The sequence below is a fragment of the Gymnogyps californianus genome, chromosome 3, assembly GCF_018139145.2.
Source record: "Gymnogyps californianus isolate 813 chromosome 3, ASM1813914v2, whole genome shotgun sequence".
Lineage (NCBI taxonomy): Eukaryota > Metazoa > Chordata > Aves > Accipitriformes > Cathartidae > Gymnogyps > Gymnogyps californianus.
Window position 1 is genome coordinate 75,904,574 of NC_059473.1, and position 15,975 is coordinate 75,920,548.

The window sequence follows — 15,975 nt, forward strand, 5'->3', positions numbered from 1 at the left end:
AATGACTTTCCTTTACTACTGCTGTTAAAGGAAGGAAATCCCTTATGACTGTCTAGCCTTTCCTGCATCCTGCAGTGACATGCTTGATATGTTCGCATGCATTCTTCTGCTAATACTGTCCATGTTTAATTAGTCCTGCCACTTTACAAAACTGCACTCAAAGTACTTTTAATAGATGGCAAGTGTATAAAAAGCCCTTTGTCTTCCATCTTCTGCATCCTTTTTTTTAACCTCCAGCCGGAATTTTCCTAAAATCTTGGGATCTTGCCCTGTATTTAAGTGCTGCTGCATTCTCCTTTTTACTCCCACCCCATTGTACTTTACAGTGGTCTGGGAGAAATGGATCATAGTTCAGTAATTAAAATAACAGTTTTAGGGAGACCTTCAACAAAACTGGTTGTTCATTTACATGTAGGAGTGGATTCCGTGTAGTTGTTCGCCACAGCTCTGCTTAGCTCCTTATAATGGGATCAGCTTGTTCTGTGGCAGAAATATCACAGCAAAATATGTTTGCATGTAGACCAGCATTAAACTGTTTTCTGAAGTCATATTTATCTAGATTTTGGTTTTGTTTTCTAAATACTAAATGAGATGATGTCTATTCAAAATGTTTCCAGTATTGACTTCAGTTTGTGAGGGTTCTATAGTCAGTTCCTAAATTAAGAATTACAGGATAGGAGCTAAATGGCTTTGAGTATCGTTTCTATAAAGTTAGTAAAACTCTGTCACAACTGTAGGACATGCTCTCATTAATTATTAGAAATCTCAGATGCAGGGATTTTGTATTTTAGAATCATCCTATCTAATGCATAAACAATACTGAGGCTGAAACGCCCCTGAGCTGAGGAGTCAGGCTCTTATTCTTACTGTAGAAATCTTGCATTCCTGTCTGTGGTGGTACAAATTCAGGTCTGTAGAGCTTTACCTGTAGCCTTGTGATTAGGTCAGTCTAATGTGAAAACGTTGGGTTTGGCTTTTTGTAGGTAGAACAGATCCTAGAGCCTAGTGTGTGGTTTCTTTGGGGTGCCTTGACCTCAGTATTGACTTATAGGCTCAGTAGGTTCCAGTGTACTTTAATATTCTCGGCTATAAACTGCGTTGGTTTAGGATCATCTGCATGCTCTGTTCAGACAATCCTCCCATGAGAGTGGAAGTCTCCTGGAGGAGATAACTGGAGGGAGTATCTGCATGACCTCTCCCCTTGCTGGAATATGAGCCAGCAGGTAGTCATGTATGTGTGGAATTACATCCAGAACAGATGGACTTCTGTCTTCTTCTCCTTGAATATATACACAGATCTTCATGTGCTAGCTGTGGTGAATCCTTAGGTGCTCCTTGTCTAACTTGTTTGCAAACTTTACTCCTGAACTGGACAATACAGTAAGGTCCCTTATTAATAATTTTCACATTTTTCTTTTGTACAGAAATTTGTCCAATTTGATCTCAGCGGAAAGAAATTTTTAGAAGTTTAAAGCAAAATCAATTTTTTCACATGGTGAAGAAGCACTTCTCTGAGGACACTTGAATAATAATCCTCAGGTTCTCTAGCTTGTTGTACTGTGAAATTAGGTGTTCATATGCTTGGGCAGGGGGGCTGGACCAGGTGACCTCCAGAGGTCCCTTCCAACCTCAACCATTCTGTGATTCTGTATAGATTGCATCTCAGTTTTATCCATACCAGATCATCCTGTATGGCTGAACATTCTGGTGGTCAGAAGACGTCAGTTCTTGCATCTTCTTGAGTAGTTGTTGAGCAACTTTGCATTCCTTTATAATACTGGTTTCAGTTCTCTTCTAATTATATTGAAGTTTTCTCTCTTAGGGTTGCTACAGATTTTTCTTCTAATATTTTAAATGATACAGTAGCTCAAGGATTATGCTTGGTACGTGTTCCTAATAGTAATGCATATGGCAACCATCTTCAAAAAAAAATAGCAGGCTGGCTTTCTTAATCTCTCTCTTGTGGGTTTCAAGTATGCAAAATGCTATATTTGGTTTTAATACTTCAGTAACATTTATGGCACTTACTTTTGTAAGTATGGGTTTGGGGAGTGGGCTCACTTTCTTTACTGCTGAAAATATTGCATTTATATTATTTTTTAAGTATTGATTCATTATTATTCTGGCTTTTCATCTATATTGACATTTAGTTTGCAGTTTCTTCTTTTCAGAGAAAACAGCTAGTTTGGTAGTTGAGTATCTCATAATATCTCAAGGTTTTGTCTATTGCCTCTTTTCTATGTTATAGCAGCACTTTTTGTGTTCCTTCATTCACCACTTCATTCAGTGCCTGAAAAAGACTTGTGAATAAGCCTCAGCTTTACTTCTAGATTTCTGTATGTTTACTCAGCAGCCTGCTTGAGTCATACACTGGGATGCTTGATCTGTGACCTGCAGATAATTCAACCAGTGCAGACCCCATTCTTTGAGAGAGCGTGGGCCAGAGAAATTGTTGCGGCAGCAGCCTCCTCCTGCCTGATAACCTGTGATCACCACCAGTCCTAGCATTTAGGTACAAACTGTGTTCATTTTTTAATAGAGACATCGTATGTACTGCTGGTGTACAGAATGGTTGTGGTGCACGTGTGCAGTAGGTACATGATGAGACCACAGCATGAAATACTTCAGTGGCCTCTCCCATCTGAAGACTCTGGGAATCACTTCCAGGCATCCAGTTTTGCATGGGGAAATTCTGAGGAGAGCGATCGTATAAACTGTATGGCTTTTCTGCAGAATCTGCTGTCGAGCACCACTTCCATTGATTCTACAGATGTAAAGAAACTGATGAAACCATGTAAAAGTAACATCTGCTGGTCAATGTAAGCGGTCGCTGTAGCAGTCATTACTGTTCTAGTGGTACAAATTTGCTTGTGTGTATCTCTGAAAAGAAACAGAAATGTAAGATTGACACATTTAAAGCATAAAACTTCTTAAGCTTATCCCAAGCCAGGTTTTTAATTTATGTTAATTGATGAGTCTGTGTGGCCTGAGATCCTCAGTGGGTAGATCTGTTTTCTCCTTGTGGCTCTAGTGGAAAGAATCCACTAGAATTTGTAATGGCTTAGTGCAAACCATGGTTGCTATTACTGGAGTCTGGGCTTCAGACTCAACACTATGACATTTGGTGCAATTTGATGCTTTTCCTTAAATGATGAAAGCAGATGACTCTGTTCTTAACACTAGCAGGGTAAGACTTTTAGTAATGTGGAGTGTACATAAAAATAGCAGTATAACCGAATATCATGGTAAATGAGTCAATACTAACAAGGATCAAAGTGAGTAGCTGTATAAACCTAAGTAACTTGACAGCTGCTGGCCTAATAGGAGTCTTAGATCAGCAGTGGTTTGTTTGCTTTCCTGGCAGAATCAAAAATGAAAAGCAGCTCAGTGTGTATGTTTTATAAGATTTCCCTGGAGTTAGATGGTAATTTGACTCTTTGGTCACTTGAAAGCTATAGTGTTCTTCATGGGTTTTTTGCACATAAAGGGGAGTGCAGGGGAAGGGGACAGAAGGAAATAGAAGGAAGCTTTCTTTGTACATGGTTTGGTTTTTTTTTTTTATTCAACAATAAAATGTCATTTCAGTTCAGCAAGAACTGTTAAATAGCTAGAGTAGAAACGGATGTATTTTTTAAATTTAATTAACTTGAGTAATCAGGTGCTAGCTATAAAAGCATTATTAATTAATTATCTTGCATAACTTGAAAGGAACCTGAATTTAAGTACAGTAAGTTTAGACTGTCTCCCTGTTCTGTTTATTCTGGTGCTTTGCAATTCTGTTTTCTGGGGAACATAAATTAACTATAACTCAGAATAATTGGGCAACCATTAAAGCAAAGTTATTTTTTAAAGTGTTATCAAAAAGAACAAGAGTTCATAGCTCTTAGTGTTAAAAAAAAAAAAGTGCAGAACTGATTTTGACTGACAAGTTGTAGGTAGCAAACACCTGAATTTATAAAATTCGTGAGGGGATAGACCTATATATTTGCCAGAAATTCTTAGTCTGTAGCTCCAGTATCAAATTTAGTTTGAAGTGAGTTGGTTTGTTCACTTGATTTTTTTAAAAGCTTCAGTAAGCATTCAGACAAATTATATGTAAGAATAAATTTTAATTTCTCCCTGAATGTGATCCTGGCATACATTTCAAAAAAAACATCACCGACAACAACCCCACCACCACCGCTCCAACTCAACTGAAAAAAAAACCCAAACCCCTCCCAAAACAAACAAACAAAAAAAATTGAATAGAGGAACTACAGAGGTTTAAACAACTATTAATTTTCTGTTAATTATATCGGGGGGGGGGGGGGGGGAATCCTTTATTTCAAAATCAGTCTTAAGTACAACCGTGAGTAAACACTCAGATTTGTTGGTGACTTGGTACAAAAAATAAATGGTCTGCTACCACTGCACAGCTCGATACTCTCTCTCAGTTCATGTGCTACTAATAAATGACTTCTCCCATGTTAGGGGGACAGAGGTTTTCCTGCCATATAAAGCTGTTACTGTCCTTTATTTTTGCCATTAAAAAAAACCCCTCTGGTTCTTTAGTTTCCCCTTTTTCTTAGTGTATTATTATTTGAAGTACATAATACGTAAATAAGAAATTTCTTCTCCTGAAATAGTTCAAAAGCATGGGCAGAATTCATCATAGGTGATGACCTCAACATTATGAATGCATACATAGGTTGTATTTAAACATTGCTGAAGAGACTTGATGGGGGTGACTTATAGGAAGAATAAAATTCACCTTGGAAAATGGACTTGTACTACCATCCTTTGAGCAATTTCTTTCACTTCTAGACATTATGTGAAGGTCTGATAAACATTTGAAGAAAGAACAATACATCTGACCCCCAGTAAAAAAAATGCTATGCTGTTTATGGTATTTGGAGGCATGCGTTTCACAGGTGTAAAAATTTGCAAGCAGTCCTGATTCTGAAGCTCTGTTCTTCCTGCGCTTTAATGGACTTACAGCTGTCTTCGCTGGGTGGCCAATGGTGCACTGATGTGGATATGAATGAGTATAAATAGTTCAGGCAAGGTCCACCTGCTGAAAAATAATCTCAGTTTGAAAGAATGGACTTTTGGAAGTCTTCATTGGTCTTGTGGACCAATGAAGTTATGCTGCCTCTTTGTCTGTAATATTTATCTCCTCATTGATGAAAGCACTGCCTTTAGATACTGTTTTGCTATCTTCATGCAGGGAGTTTATCCAAACAAAATGCAAGATGATATACTTTGCCTGTCATTACGGTGGGGGTTAATTAGTGACATATGCTTATAGTATTTTTCTGTGAAACTTTTTCATTGACCTGTGAGAAGTCATGAATGATTTTGGGGGCTGGTAGAGTGGCGAGCAGGATCTGATGTTCGTTTCAGCAGTGAATGCATGCTCTGTTATATTGTAGTGAGGAAAGAACAGAGAACACGCATTACAGTTGAGACTAGCCCCCCAAAAAACATGGTAGGTTTGGGAGATCCTGGTCCACATCACTGTACTGCCTTGTCTGAAGCAGAAGCTCAAGCTGTGGTCTAGCACAGTGGTTTTCATGGTGTGTTCTTTCATTCTGCTGTTATTGCAGACTCACAAAAGCTAATGCTGAGAAGTAAGCGTGTTGTTAGAAGGCTGGAGATCTGCGTATGCAGTAGAGACCTCTCAGGGATCCACAGATTTTAAAAGTTGAAAATCACCTGGTTTTTTTCCATATCCCAACTTATGCCTTAATAACTAGAATATTGAATGGCCTCGTAGATGCTCTGGATGTTCTTTTTAATTTCTGAGAGGTTGTGTGCTCATCCCAGTGAGGAATGGGAAGAACTTTGATACTGCAAAATTTTCACAAAGGCTGAGAAACCATTACCCATCCAACACTGACTCAGTATGCAAAATTATTCTGAGAGAGGTGTTGTGTTATTACTACAAAGAAAATTGTTAGTGGCGAATTCTGCTGTTATGCAAGTGTAATCCTGTGTATGTCATGTAACCACATCTGTTCTGTGCTGCTTTTGTCAATGAATCAAATGTGAGAACTGCTCTAAATTGGTAACTTCTGTTTGAATACACCTGAACTTGTTTCATAAATTCATTCTGTCTGCAGAACCTGAAAATAACCTGAAAAAATTCAAACTTAGGGACTACTTAAAAGAAGAAAAAAATGTATTCATTAGAAAATAAATGTTTACCTTTTCCTTTTAGGTCAGAAGACTTGTCTCCACTTACATGGTATCTTTCCTTACCTCTATGTACCATATGATGGTTTTGGACAGCATCCAGAATACTATCTTCGTCAAGTGGCGTTCAGCATTGACAGAGCACTTAATGTGGCTTTAGGCAACCCGTCTTCTACTATTCAACATGTTTTCAAAGTGTCATTAGTATCTGGAATGTAAGTATGACCTGTTAGGATTTTTGGTTATTTGTTTTGAAATTATTTTTGCAGTTGTACTACAGAGAAGCACTTACTATGGACTTGGGTGACTGCAATGCTTTTCCTTTTTCTTTTCCCCCATGTGTATCTTCACACAGGCCTGTACAACTACTAAATAACTCTTCTCACTTGCTTTGACTTTAACGTAATCAACAGGTTTTCCCCCAAACACTTGACACAACCATTTTTTTTCTAAACTTGGATCCTAGTGTCTATCATTTCTCCAAATCTACTCCTTTTAGCTTTTTCTGTCTCTGCTATTACAGCAGTACTTTCCAGCCAGCATTTTATACCTGTATGGGTTATTCTAGGTTCCCTGTGACCAGGCATGTCTTGCAGGAGCCTGACTCTAGGTTTCCTTTTCTTTGTTCATCTAAGATGGCCCCTTTAGGAAGCACATCACAGGGACTGTCAGGTCATGTTTATCCATCTGATTCTCCCAGCAGCATGGGCCATGAAGTGGAGGCTCTTAAACATTAATTTACTTATCTGTCAAGCTGACTGTCGTGTTTTATTTGGTGTAGCTTTCTACTACTGCTGGAACTATATGCTATTATGGAATGTTAACATTTTAAGGATTCTCTTAATCAATTTTTATTTAACTTGCATAACCAAGGACTGACAAATATGTCAAATCATAGTGAATAATAGGCAGCTGTCCTGGAGGAACGCAGTTATTTTATACATGCATTGAATTTTTCATGTTCAAAACAATGTAAATGCTAATTTTCAGTACTGTGCAGCACTATCTTTTACTTTTTTTTTTTCAGGCACTTTTGAAACATGTTCTTTATAACTGTTAAGTTTAGGAAGATAATCTTTCTGTTCCCAGCCAGTTTTAGTGGTATCTTCTAGATATTGCTAGTAAAGTGGCTGCAATAACTTCTTTTCGTTTTTAATCAGAACTTTCTGATGTGTTTTTGCATTAACGAGGAAGGTAACCCACCAAATTTCTTATTTTTGTTCTTTTTGTGAGACCTAAGTGAATTGTAGTATAGCTGTTTATCTCAACAGTGAAAGCTGGGCAGAGTAAACTGCTGAAGACAATCTTTCCTCGAATCAGTGAGAAAACAACAGACAGAGATTAGGAGAACCTGCCTCTCTTTAACCTCTCTTGCCTTAGAGCTTCAAAACAGTCATTACTGAAAGATAGATGCTCATTGCCTCAAAGAAGCATAGGAAAGAGTGTTTCAGGTATTTTATTTGCTTGCATAAGAGGCTAATGGGAAGCACCTAACAGAAATTGTAGTACATCTTCATCTTTACCTGGGTAGATAGACATACTTACGTAGTCACACAAATCTGTTTGTTTTCTCCTGTTCCGACCTGAGTCAGATTCTGCTCATAGATATTATAGTGTCTCTGTGGTGAGAAACCTATATTTTTCTTTAAATTTTGGAGATTATCTTATCCCTTCTCTCCTGCATTAGCAGGAAAATTGTTACGTAATAAAGGTGTTTGCTAAACCTTTATAAGTTTAATGTAAAATTTTTGTTGCATTAACTTCCAAACATAGTGGAGGTCCAGGAATAAAAAAGAGGCGAAATATGCTGTCCTTGTGCATTGTGAAGTTAAAGTAGGTGTTCATAGCTAACCTTGAAAGTGTTGCAAATCTTGCTCTCCCTGCTGCCATGTCAATGTGAGTATGGATCACTTGCCATGCAAGTGCTGACTTCTTTTTAAAGTAGCTTTTAATTTACATGCCTACAGCACATTAAGTCATTGTAACTCAATGTATATAACCTGTCATTAGGTTTATACTTTCTCTATAAGAAAGCGATTGATTCATAATACAAGATCTGATCTCCTCCTTTTCAGCCTAACAGCTTTAAGTTTGTTGTTTCAACTTAGCTCAGTTTGAACATCATAAACATTTTTTTTAAACAGTTCAGTCTCTGTCTTTTCGAGATATTAAATGTGTGCGTATTTAACCATATTAAGGATAGCAGTATTAATGTTGTAGTTGTGCAGTTCTGCTGAGTTTGCATTTAATTTAGGACTGAAAGCCCTCTTACTACTGAACTTCTTTTTTTTGACTTAGCAGGTAAGCATCCCAGTTGCATTTTTTATAATATTTTTGATAAAGAGATTTATTTTATTTTGTAGAGGTGACATTTAAATGCATGGTTTCCTGAATTTCTGTTGACTTTGGTTGTGATTACTGCAAACTGTAGACTTCTTGCATTCACCCAATGTGTTGAATTATGGCCTGTTTCCTTAACATGCTGTTTTACAAGCATGTTAGATTAGATTAGAATCCTAGATGCTGAAAAGCCAGTAATTCAGTCAAGTAATACCAGAATTAATGCTGCCTGTTCAACCTCAGTTTAGTCTTGACATATTCATTATGCTATGTATTCTTTAATTGCATTCTCAAATCCTATTTTCTTCAGGATTCATGCCTCATTTAGTGCACAAGATGATTAGTAATCACTGAAAAGGGGCAGCTATTCACTCTTCTAAGCTTTTTTCATCGCTCAGTTATTATATTACACATCCAGTATTTACTCATTTACACCTGATCTGCAGAATTAATGTCCTTAAGGACTTTGTTACAGCATTTATCAGAAAGGCTGAAAGCTGTTTTTAAAGCAGTCCAGCACTAATAAATTTATTAAAAGTACTATTATGATGATGTGCCATCAGGGTGTTTACATGTGGGGAAAGTGAGAAACAACGTTAAGCCAGAAGTGCCTTCTGATTTTTTTTTTTCTTAGATACTTTGACATGCATAGGGCCTATTCTTTTTATCTTTATATAGTAACATAGTGCTTGCCTTTGGCCTGACACATGGGAGTTTTCATTCTCCTGGATATGCAGTTTATCTTCTAATTTTTTTTTCCCCTGGATTTTAATACTCTTTATGGTAAAATGCGGTTAAATAAATGCCACAGCATAACTGGCTAGCTTCTTGCTTTTACTTCTTCCTCTCCAGGCCTTTTTATGGTTACCATGAAAAGGAGAGACAGTTTATGAAGATTTATCTTTACAATCCTGCAATGGTAAAAAGGTAAGGATGTGGCGATACGAAGTTCTGGCTGATTTCCTTATATCTTGAATTAAAAAGTCAATTTTGAAGCACGATTCACCTACATCTTAACAAAATAAAAGCAAAAAAATTATTGTCCAAATTTTCCAAAACACATAAGAAAATTGCTAATTTTAAGCACACCAATAATCTTTTTAGAGCAGTAGCATGTTAGGAAAGCAAGACCAAAATATACTTGCCTTTAGTTGTCTTGTATTAACTGTAATTCTTGAACACTTGAACAAATTTGCATCAGGTTACTTTTCCTGTAACTCTTAAGGAAAACAATGTAGTATTCTTTCGTATATTATAAAGTAGATTTTGGGAGTTTTTAAATTCCAGCACCTGTTATTAAATTTAAAATATACTTGGAAAACTGAATAGTTCTTGTTATTAGACAGTTTTTCTCTTTCTCAATAGAGTAACATTCTGTTAAATGAAAGCACAGTTGATCTCAATCTTACTGTCACAGTAGTTGCAGTAAATTCAGCATAAACTGAAATCCCTTGAGTGTGTAGTATTACCTATTGTAACTGGTTTTTTTTTTAAAGATCTAATACATGATCGTAAGATAGGATTGTCTGGGTTTTGTTCTAGGCTAGGAAAATTTTGCACGATTTAAAATTTCTGTCTTAATGTAATCTATATGTATGTATGACATGACAGTTGTTTCAAACTTCGGAGCTTCTCATGTTTGAATTACTCCTATCCAAATAAGGACTGACACTTCACTTAAATTATTCCTTTAATTTTTCTATATAAAACTTTATTTTTTTAACCCAGTTTGTTGCATTTAGAAATGCTTAGTGCTTTTCTTTGTTTTATAGATATATCCTGTTACTTTGAGATAAATTTATCACACCAATTTATAATTATCCAAATACCTGCAGTTATTTTCTAATGTGTCAATGTTTAAAAGAGCAGATTTGTCATGCTTCTAGGAAGTTGTTTAAAATACTGTTTCTGTGTATACAGTATGTAACTTTAAAACCATGCAGGACATATTCATATATATGTCAAGGAGAACTAGAGAGACTTTGAAAGTTATTACTGGTGTGTAGGCACACAGTTGCTACAGTTATTCTGTAGAAAGATTTCCATGGGCTATAGTGGCTTTGGATCAGTTGCAGGAATAGTGCATGGTATGATGTTTTTCCAGAGATTTTTTTTTTTTTAAGCTGGAGGATTCACAGCTCCTTTGTAATTAACACCCAAATCCTGAATCATTATTAGCAGAGATCATTTTTGTGGGTCTGTTATTGTGAAAACAAAATTCGTAAGTTAAAAATACAACTAAGGCAAAATTTAAGAAGTTTAAGTATTTTGTATTTTGATAAAATCAAATATCAATATTGTTGTACTAGAATAATTTTTGGTTTATGTCCTAATTTGTCTTTAATTTTAGAGTATGTGAGCTTCTGCAAGGTGGAGCCATAATGAACAAATCTTACCAGCCTCATGAAGCCCATATTCCCTACCTCCTTCAACTCTTTATAGACTACAACTTATATGGAATGAATTTAATAAACCTGGCTGCTGTCAAATTCAGAAAGGCAAGGAGAAAAAGTAAGGTGTTTATTTCTTAAGACCAAATAATTGTTTTGAAGGCCTAAAACTACCATTTTGAACAAAATGTCACTAGCTGTCAGACTTTTGCTGTAGTTTGTGGCTGAATGGCTATTGTGTTGTTTCCCTACAGTTTGCTTTCTGTGTCAAAACAAAGTCTGTGTGTAGCTTTCTATCATTTTTCCTTTTTGTGCCTGTGTATTGGGATTGAGGAAGAGTCTGCTTCCTGAAATGAGATGCTATATATCAAGAAACATGTGTTCTGTCAGCAGTGCAGCTGTGACCGTTTTCACAAGATGACTACACCTCTTTTCAAGTCCGAAGATTAAAAACAGTTGATATTTAGTTGAAGAATTTATGTGAAGGATGGCATACTAATACTGTTGCTTTAATTTTTTGATGTTTGTTTTTGATCCCTATATCAATTATAATTCGTTTTTTTGCTGTGGTAGTGTCTTCACAAAATTATGGCTAATCATTATGCTCTGCTGACAAATAACGTTTTTAATTAAAACGCTTGTGTTTGTACTAAGATCATTTGCTCTAAGGTGAAATTTGAAACATAAATGTCTGAGCGCAAAGGAGGTATTTTAAATTTTTGTTTTAAAAAATTAGTTTGGCATTTTGAATGTACACACTTAGATAAAAATGAAGTTTGGCAGGAACATCCATGATGTTATCTAAATGCTTCCATGTAAAGGGGAGATAACAGCAGGAAAACTATAATGTCTTTGGTACTTAACATTTAGAAAAATAAGTATTGTTTACTTAAATCATAATTGTTCCTACAGCTAAAGCAAGAGTTGAAAAGAATGGTAAAGTATCTTTCTGTAAAAACAGCAAGTAAGAATCGTGCTGACTTTAGTTTTGTCTCATTATTTTTATGCATGTGTATTCAGACAGCAATAGATTTAGCACATGGGGTTTCATAACTGATTCTCATCTAAAGACAAATACTCTTTTCGTACTCAACAATAGGCCACACTTTTTGCTGGTGTCAAAACTGTAGGAAGACAAAAGCTCAGCCACGGACAGAGCATCTTCAGGATCTTCAGTCCTGAGGAAGTATAGTCAGGTACCTTTAGTCTTCCAGATGTCCAAAGTGGCCTTCTGGAGACGTGCAATGGGATTGTATTGAATAGTTGCTCCCATTCTTTTTCCATAGCTCTTTTCCCTCTCTCTTGCAGATGATAGATGAAAGACATAGGCTATTTATATTCTCCTTCATCATTTATTTAAGGATGAGAGACCTAGGTCTTGAATGGGAAGAAGAGGGTGAAAGAGGAGCATGGGCTGAGACCAGTGGACTTTAACTATTCGGGTAGGGGAGAATCAAATAGGATATTGGAGCAAGCAAGAAAACGACAGACTACCTTGTCCTGGCTTGATCAGATAATGGCAGCAGTGCTCCTAGCAAGATTCATACCGCTTTGCGTGGCTCCACATCACACATGTATAAGTAGCCTGCCTCAGTCTGTTGCAGTCCCCAGGCGCCGGATGGCTATCTACTACTCTTAGCACAGCAGCTGAGCGACAAATGGTTTGTCCCTGGTACAACCTTATAGAAGCGATGCTGTCAAGAGGCCAGTCCTTGCACAGCAGCCCTGAGAAGCGCCATCCTTTCTAAGCTCAGACCTGGAGTGGTGTAGAAGGCACAGCCTCTGCTTATGACTGACAGACTTACCTGCCTGTTCCACAGCTTCTGTGTCTCGGGGGTTTGCATTCATTTTAGTCAAGTGTAGTTTGTGCTGTGCAGGCCAGGCTGAACATTGTTTCTTAGATGGCAGTAAAAGCCTTCGCCTGAAGATGGGCAGCAAACACTTACTTTCTTCCCTTGCAGATGATGATATAGAAATCGGTCTGGCAAGGAATAGAAAATTCAATAATAGATCTGTTCCTAAATGTAAGTAAGCAGCCTCAGGAGCCTGTTTCCAGTGGTATTTTTCTCACTGAGCTAAGTAGATTGTTTTGAAGGCTGGGAGAGGTCAGCAGGCAAATTTGTAGTAGCAGGAATACTCTGCCTTCATCAGCCTGTATCCAGAAGATGCAGGAGTTCTTTTTTTCAAGTTCTTCTCTTTATGCATAGTGAGGAAGAAGGCTGCAAATTCATTTGTGCACCATGTGCCACTAAAACTATTACAAAACTTTTATTTTCAGTAGTTGAATCTTCTGTAATATGACTCTGAAAGACCTTGATGTGTCACTGCTACTGTCTTTAAAGGTCTTCATGTCAAGAAAAGGTGAATCTTGAGAGTCCTTAAATCTCTATTCCTATGAGTAACTTTACTGAAGAAACAAACTGATACAGGAATTTGAGCCTCGATTTTTAGAAGTATTTGAAAGTAGGGTTCATAGGGAAGAAGAAAGGGGGTAATGCACTGAAACGGCTCTGGTGTGGCATTTGAAATGCATGTGATTTGTAAAAATAATAGTATATATTTTACCAGTTGGCCTATAATCTTGCATAGAGGCTGTGATGTATTTTCCTTTAAAATATAGAACTATTCAGTCCCATTTTGTCAACTCAGAATAATCAAGTTGCAGATGAAAAATAACACGAGATGTTTCCATGCATAGTCAGCTTGCATTTTAATACGGAGAATTAGCTGATATGCCAGACAGTAAAAACATGGCTGTGTTTCCTCCTCGACCAGCTCTGCCAAGGGGCAAATCGTCACTTTTGAACAGCACAGACACTAAGCTACGCTAGGTTTGAGCTGGGTCTGTGCAAACGGGGTCGGATATTTTGTGTTGTCTTTCTGGAATCACCTGCTTAGGCATTGCAGTGCGTAGACCATCTTAGTGCAGGTGTGGCTGAATGTGAGCTAGCTCCTGTATAAACACAAGCACGTCTTTTCACCACAGTTGAGTGCCACGTTTCCCATGTGAGTTTAGTGTCTGTATGCTGTGTCAGTGCACTTGGGAGTCTGATGTAGGGGCAGGGTTTGCAGGAACTAGTCTGGGTGCAGTAAGGTTAGTCTGGAACATATTTAATTGAGCCTGCTGGATTTTGGTTGCTTCTACTTGTAGCTTCTAAGGCACTTTTGGCATGGTGTCTCCCAGTTGCTTCTGTAGTAACTATATTATTCAGGGCTTTTTGCTACATGAGATATCCCTATCCCTGCTATTCCAAGTAGTGGAATTCACATTGGCAGGACTCTGTTATGAAATTTACTTTAAAATTATAGAATAAAAATACATGTCGTAATAAATATTTATTTATTGAAGGCCTCTGACAATTGAATTGTTCAATTAATGTATCTTTAACAAATGGAAAAGTGTTTGCTATTGCTGAAAGGTAAATTTAATACAGAAAAAGCTGCTGGTGTGTGACACCAACATAGCTGAGAAAATTCTACGTGAAAGACCAGCTTGAACCTTGAAGTGGGAGACTGACTAATTTTCAAGGTCTTCTCCCATTCTGCCTGCCCCCCCCAACTTCATTCCTGGGCTTTTTTCCTTTCTTGTGCCACATCCTGTGCATATTGTCTTTCCTTCCTCTGAAGAGTGAAGGTTCAGGAGGAGACCACAAGGGAGGCAGTAAATCTTCACAGGGGACTTCTCCAGCATGACTTTGGAGCACGCTTCCTTACACTGAGATCTCTGAGCAAACTTACACGATGTTTTCTTTATTTGTAGGTCAGACAACATCTGCCTTCATTGCAGGTTTCTGCTTACTGCTACTGCCACTGCATCTGGAATATATTGTGTATTCTCTTGCAGCTCACAGATAAGAAAGACAAAAAGTGTGAAGCAGAATTTAGTGTTTTCTTTGGCTTCTAATTTCCATTGGGATCTGACCTGAGGACCCAGACACTTGGGAATTCTGAAGTTTACATCAGACTGCATGATTTACTTTGAAACTCGCGGAAATAGGAAAAGATTGAATTTAGGTTAAGATAGGACTAGAACACAGCAAATGTAATTCTAATAATGTCAGTGTGTTGAGGATATATTTTTCTTTTTACATGTATCTACATGTTAGAAAGAAAGTTAAATCATTTAAATGATAGCATAGTTACTTTTTGAAGATGATATTGTGCAGTGCTATTTATTCTTTAGCAGCATTTGGACTGGTAGTATTAAATAATAAATGGAATTATATAATGATATGTGTAAAAAATATTGCCACATAAATGAATTCATTTCTCATTCTATTTTTCTTTCTAGGTGATACATCAGGTGTAAGTAAGCATCATAGAATTCATTTGCCAGAAAATTCAAACAGCGTATCTTTCATTGAATGGGAAGAAGATGAAATACCAAGGTCAGCATGCCAAATTTTTTTTGTTTGCTGTATTTTCTTATATACGTCAATTTGTATATACTACAGGGTTCCAGGCTCTCATTTAAAGGACCCTTAAATGTTTTATATGTTCAAAAAAAAAGAAGTGCTAATGTGACACAGATGATCGTTATTTAGTTTCTTTGTATAGTTTTGGTCATTTGACACTTTCTGGTATATGGTTGTAAAAATCTAACTGGGAGATAACAATAGGAATATATGTGGCAAATTCCACTTTCTGGTTTTTGGAAGATATGTTTCTAGCTGCTGCTTCTGATGAAAAGCTAAGCAAGTTTAATATTTATAGAGAATACTTATACATCAGTTCACAGATACTGGTTTTGTAATCACCCTTAACTAACATGAATAGTGTGCTGTCAGAGTATTCCAATTTGTCCATTTCAAATAGTAGCTACATAAGAATCTCAGCTTAGAATTTTCATGTCTGTCTCCCATGCTCTTCCTTTTTTCTAGACATTTCCTAGTCTACAGCTTGTAATTTGTAATAGCTTTACTTCTATAAGAAAAGGAATATATCTGGGATGTTGGGGTTTTTTGGGCCGAGGGGGAGAGAAACAGACAGTATCTGGTGCTACCTCGATTTCTATAGTTTACCCATAGCAAGTTCATTCTTTAAGCTACTTTCTAATGTTTGACAGGTCCTG

At 37.0% G+C, this 15,975-nt stretch overlaps 1 protein-coding gene across 1 annotated transcript in view; it reads left to right on the forward strand.

Moving 5' to 3' along the window:
• The window catches only part of REV3L (REV3 like, DNA directed polymerase zeta catalytic subunit), a 128,505-nt gene that overhangs the window by 42,078 nt on the left and 70,452 nt on the right, over positions 1-15,975 (forward strand). Inside the window, exons 2-5 of the mRNA XM_050895192.1 lie at positions 6,200-6,389; positions 9,367-9,441; positions 10,865-11,025; positions 15,196-15,292. Coding sequence (XP_050751149.1) covers positions 6,200-6,389; positions 9,367-9,441; positions 10,865-11,025; positions 15,196-15,292 — 523 coding nt within the window. The remainder of the gene's footprint in view (positions 1-6,199; positions 6,390-9,366; positions 9,442-10,864; positions 11,026-15,195; positions 15,293-15,975) is intronic.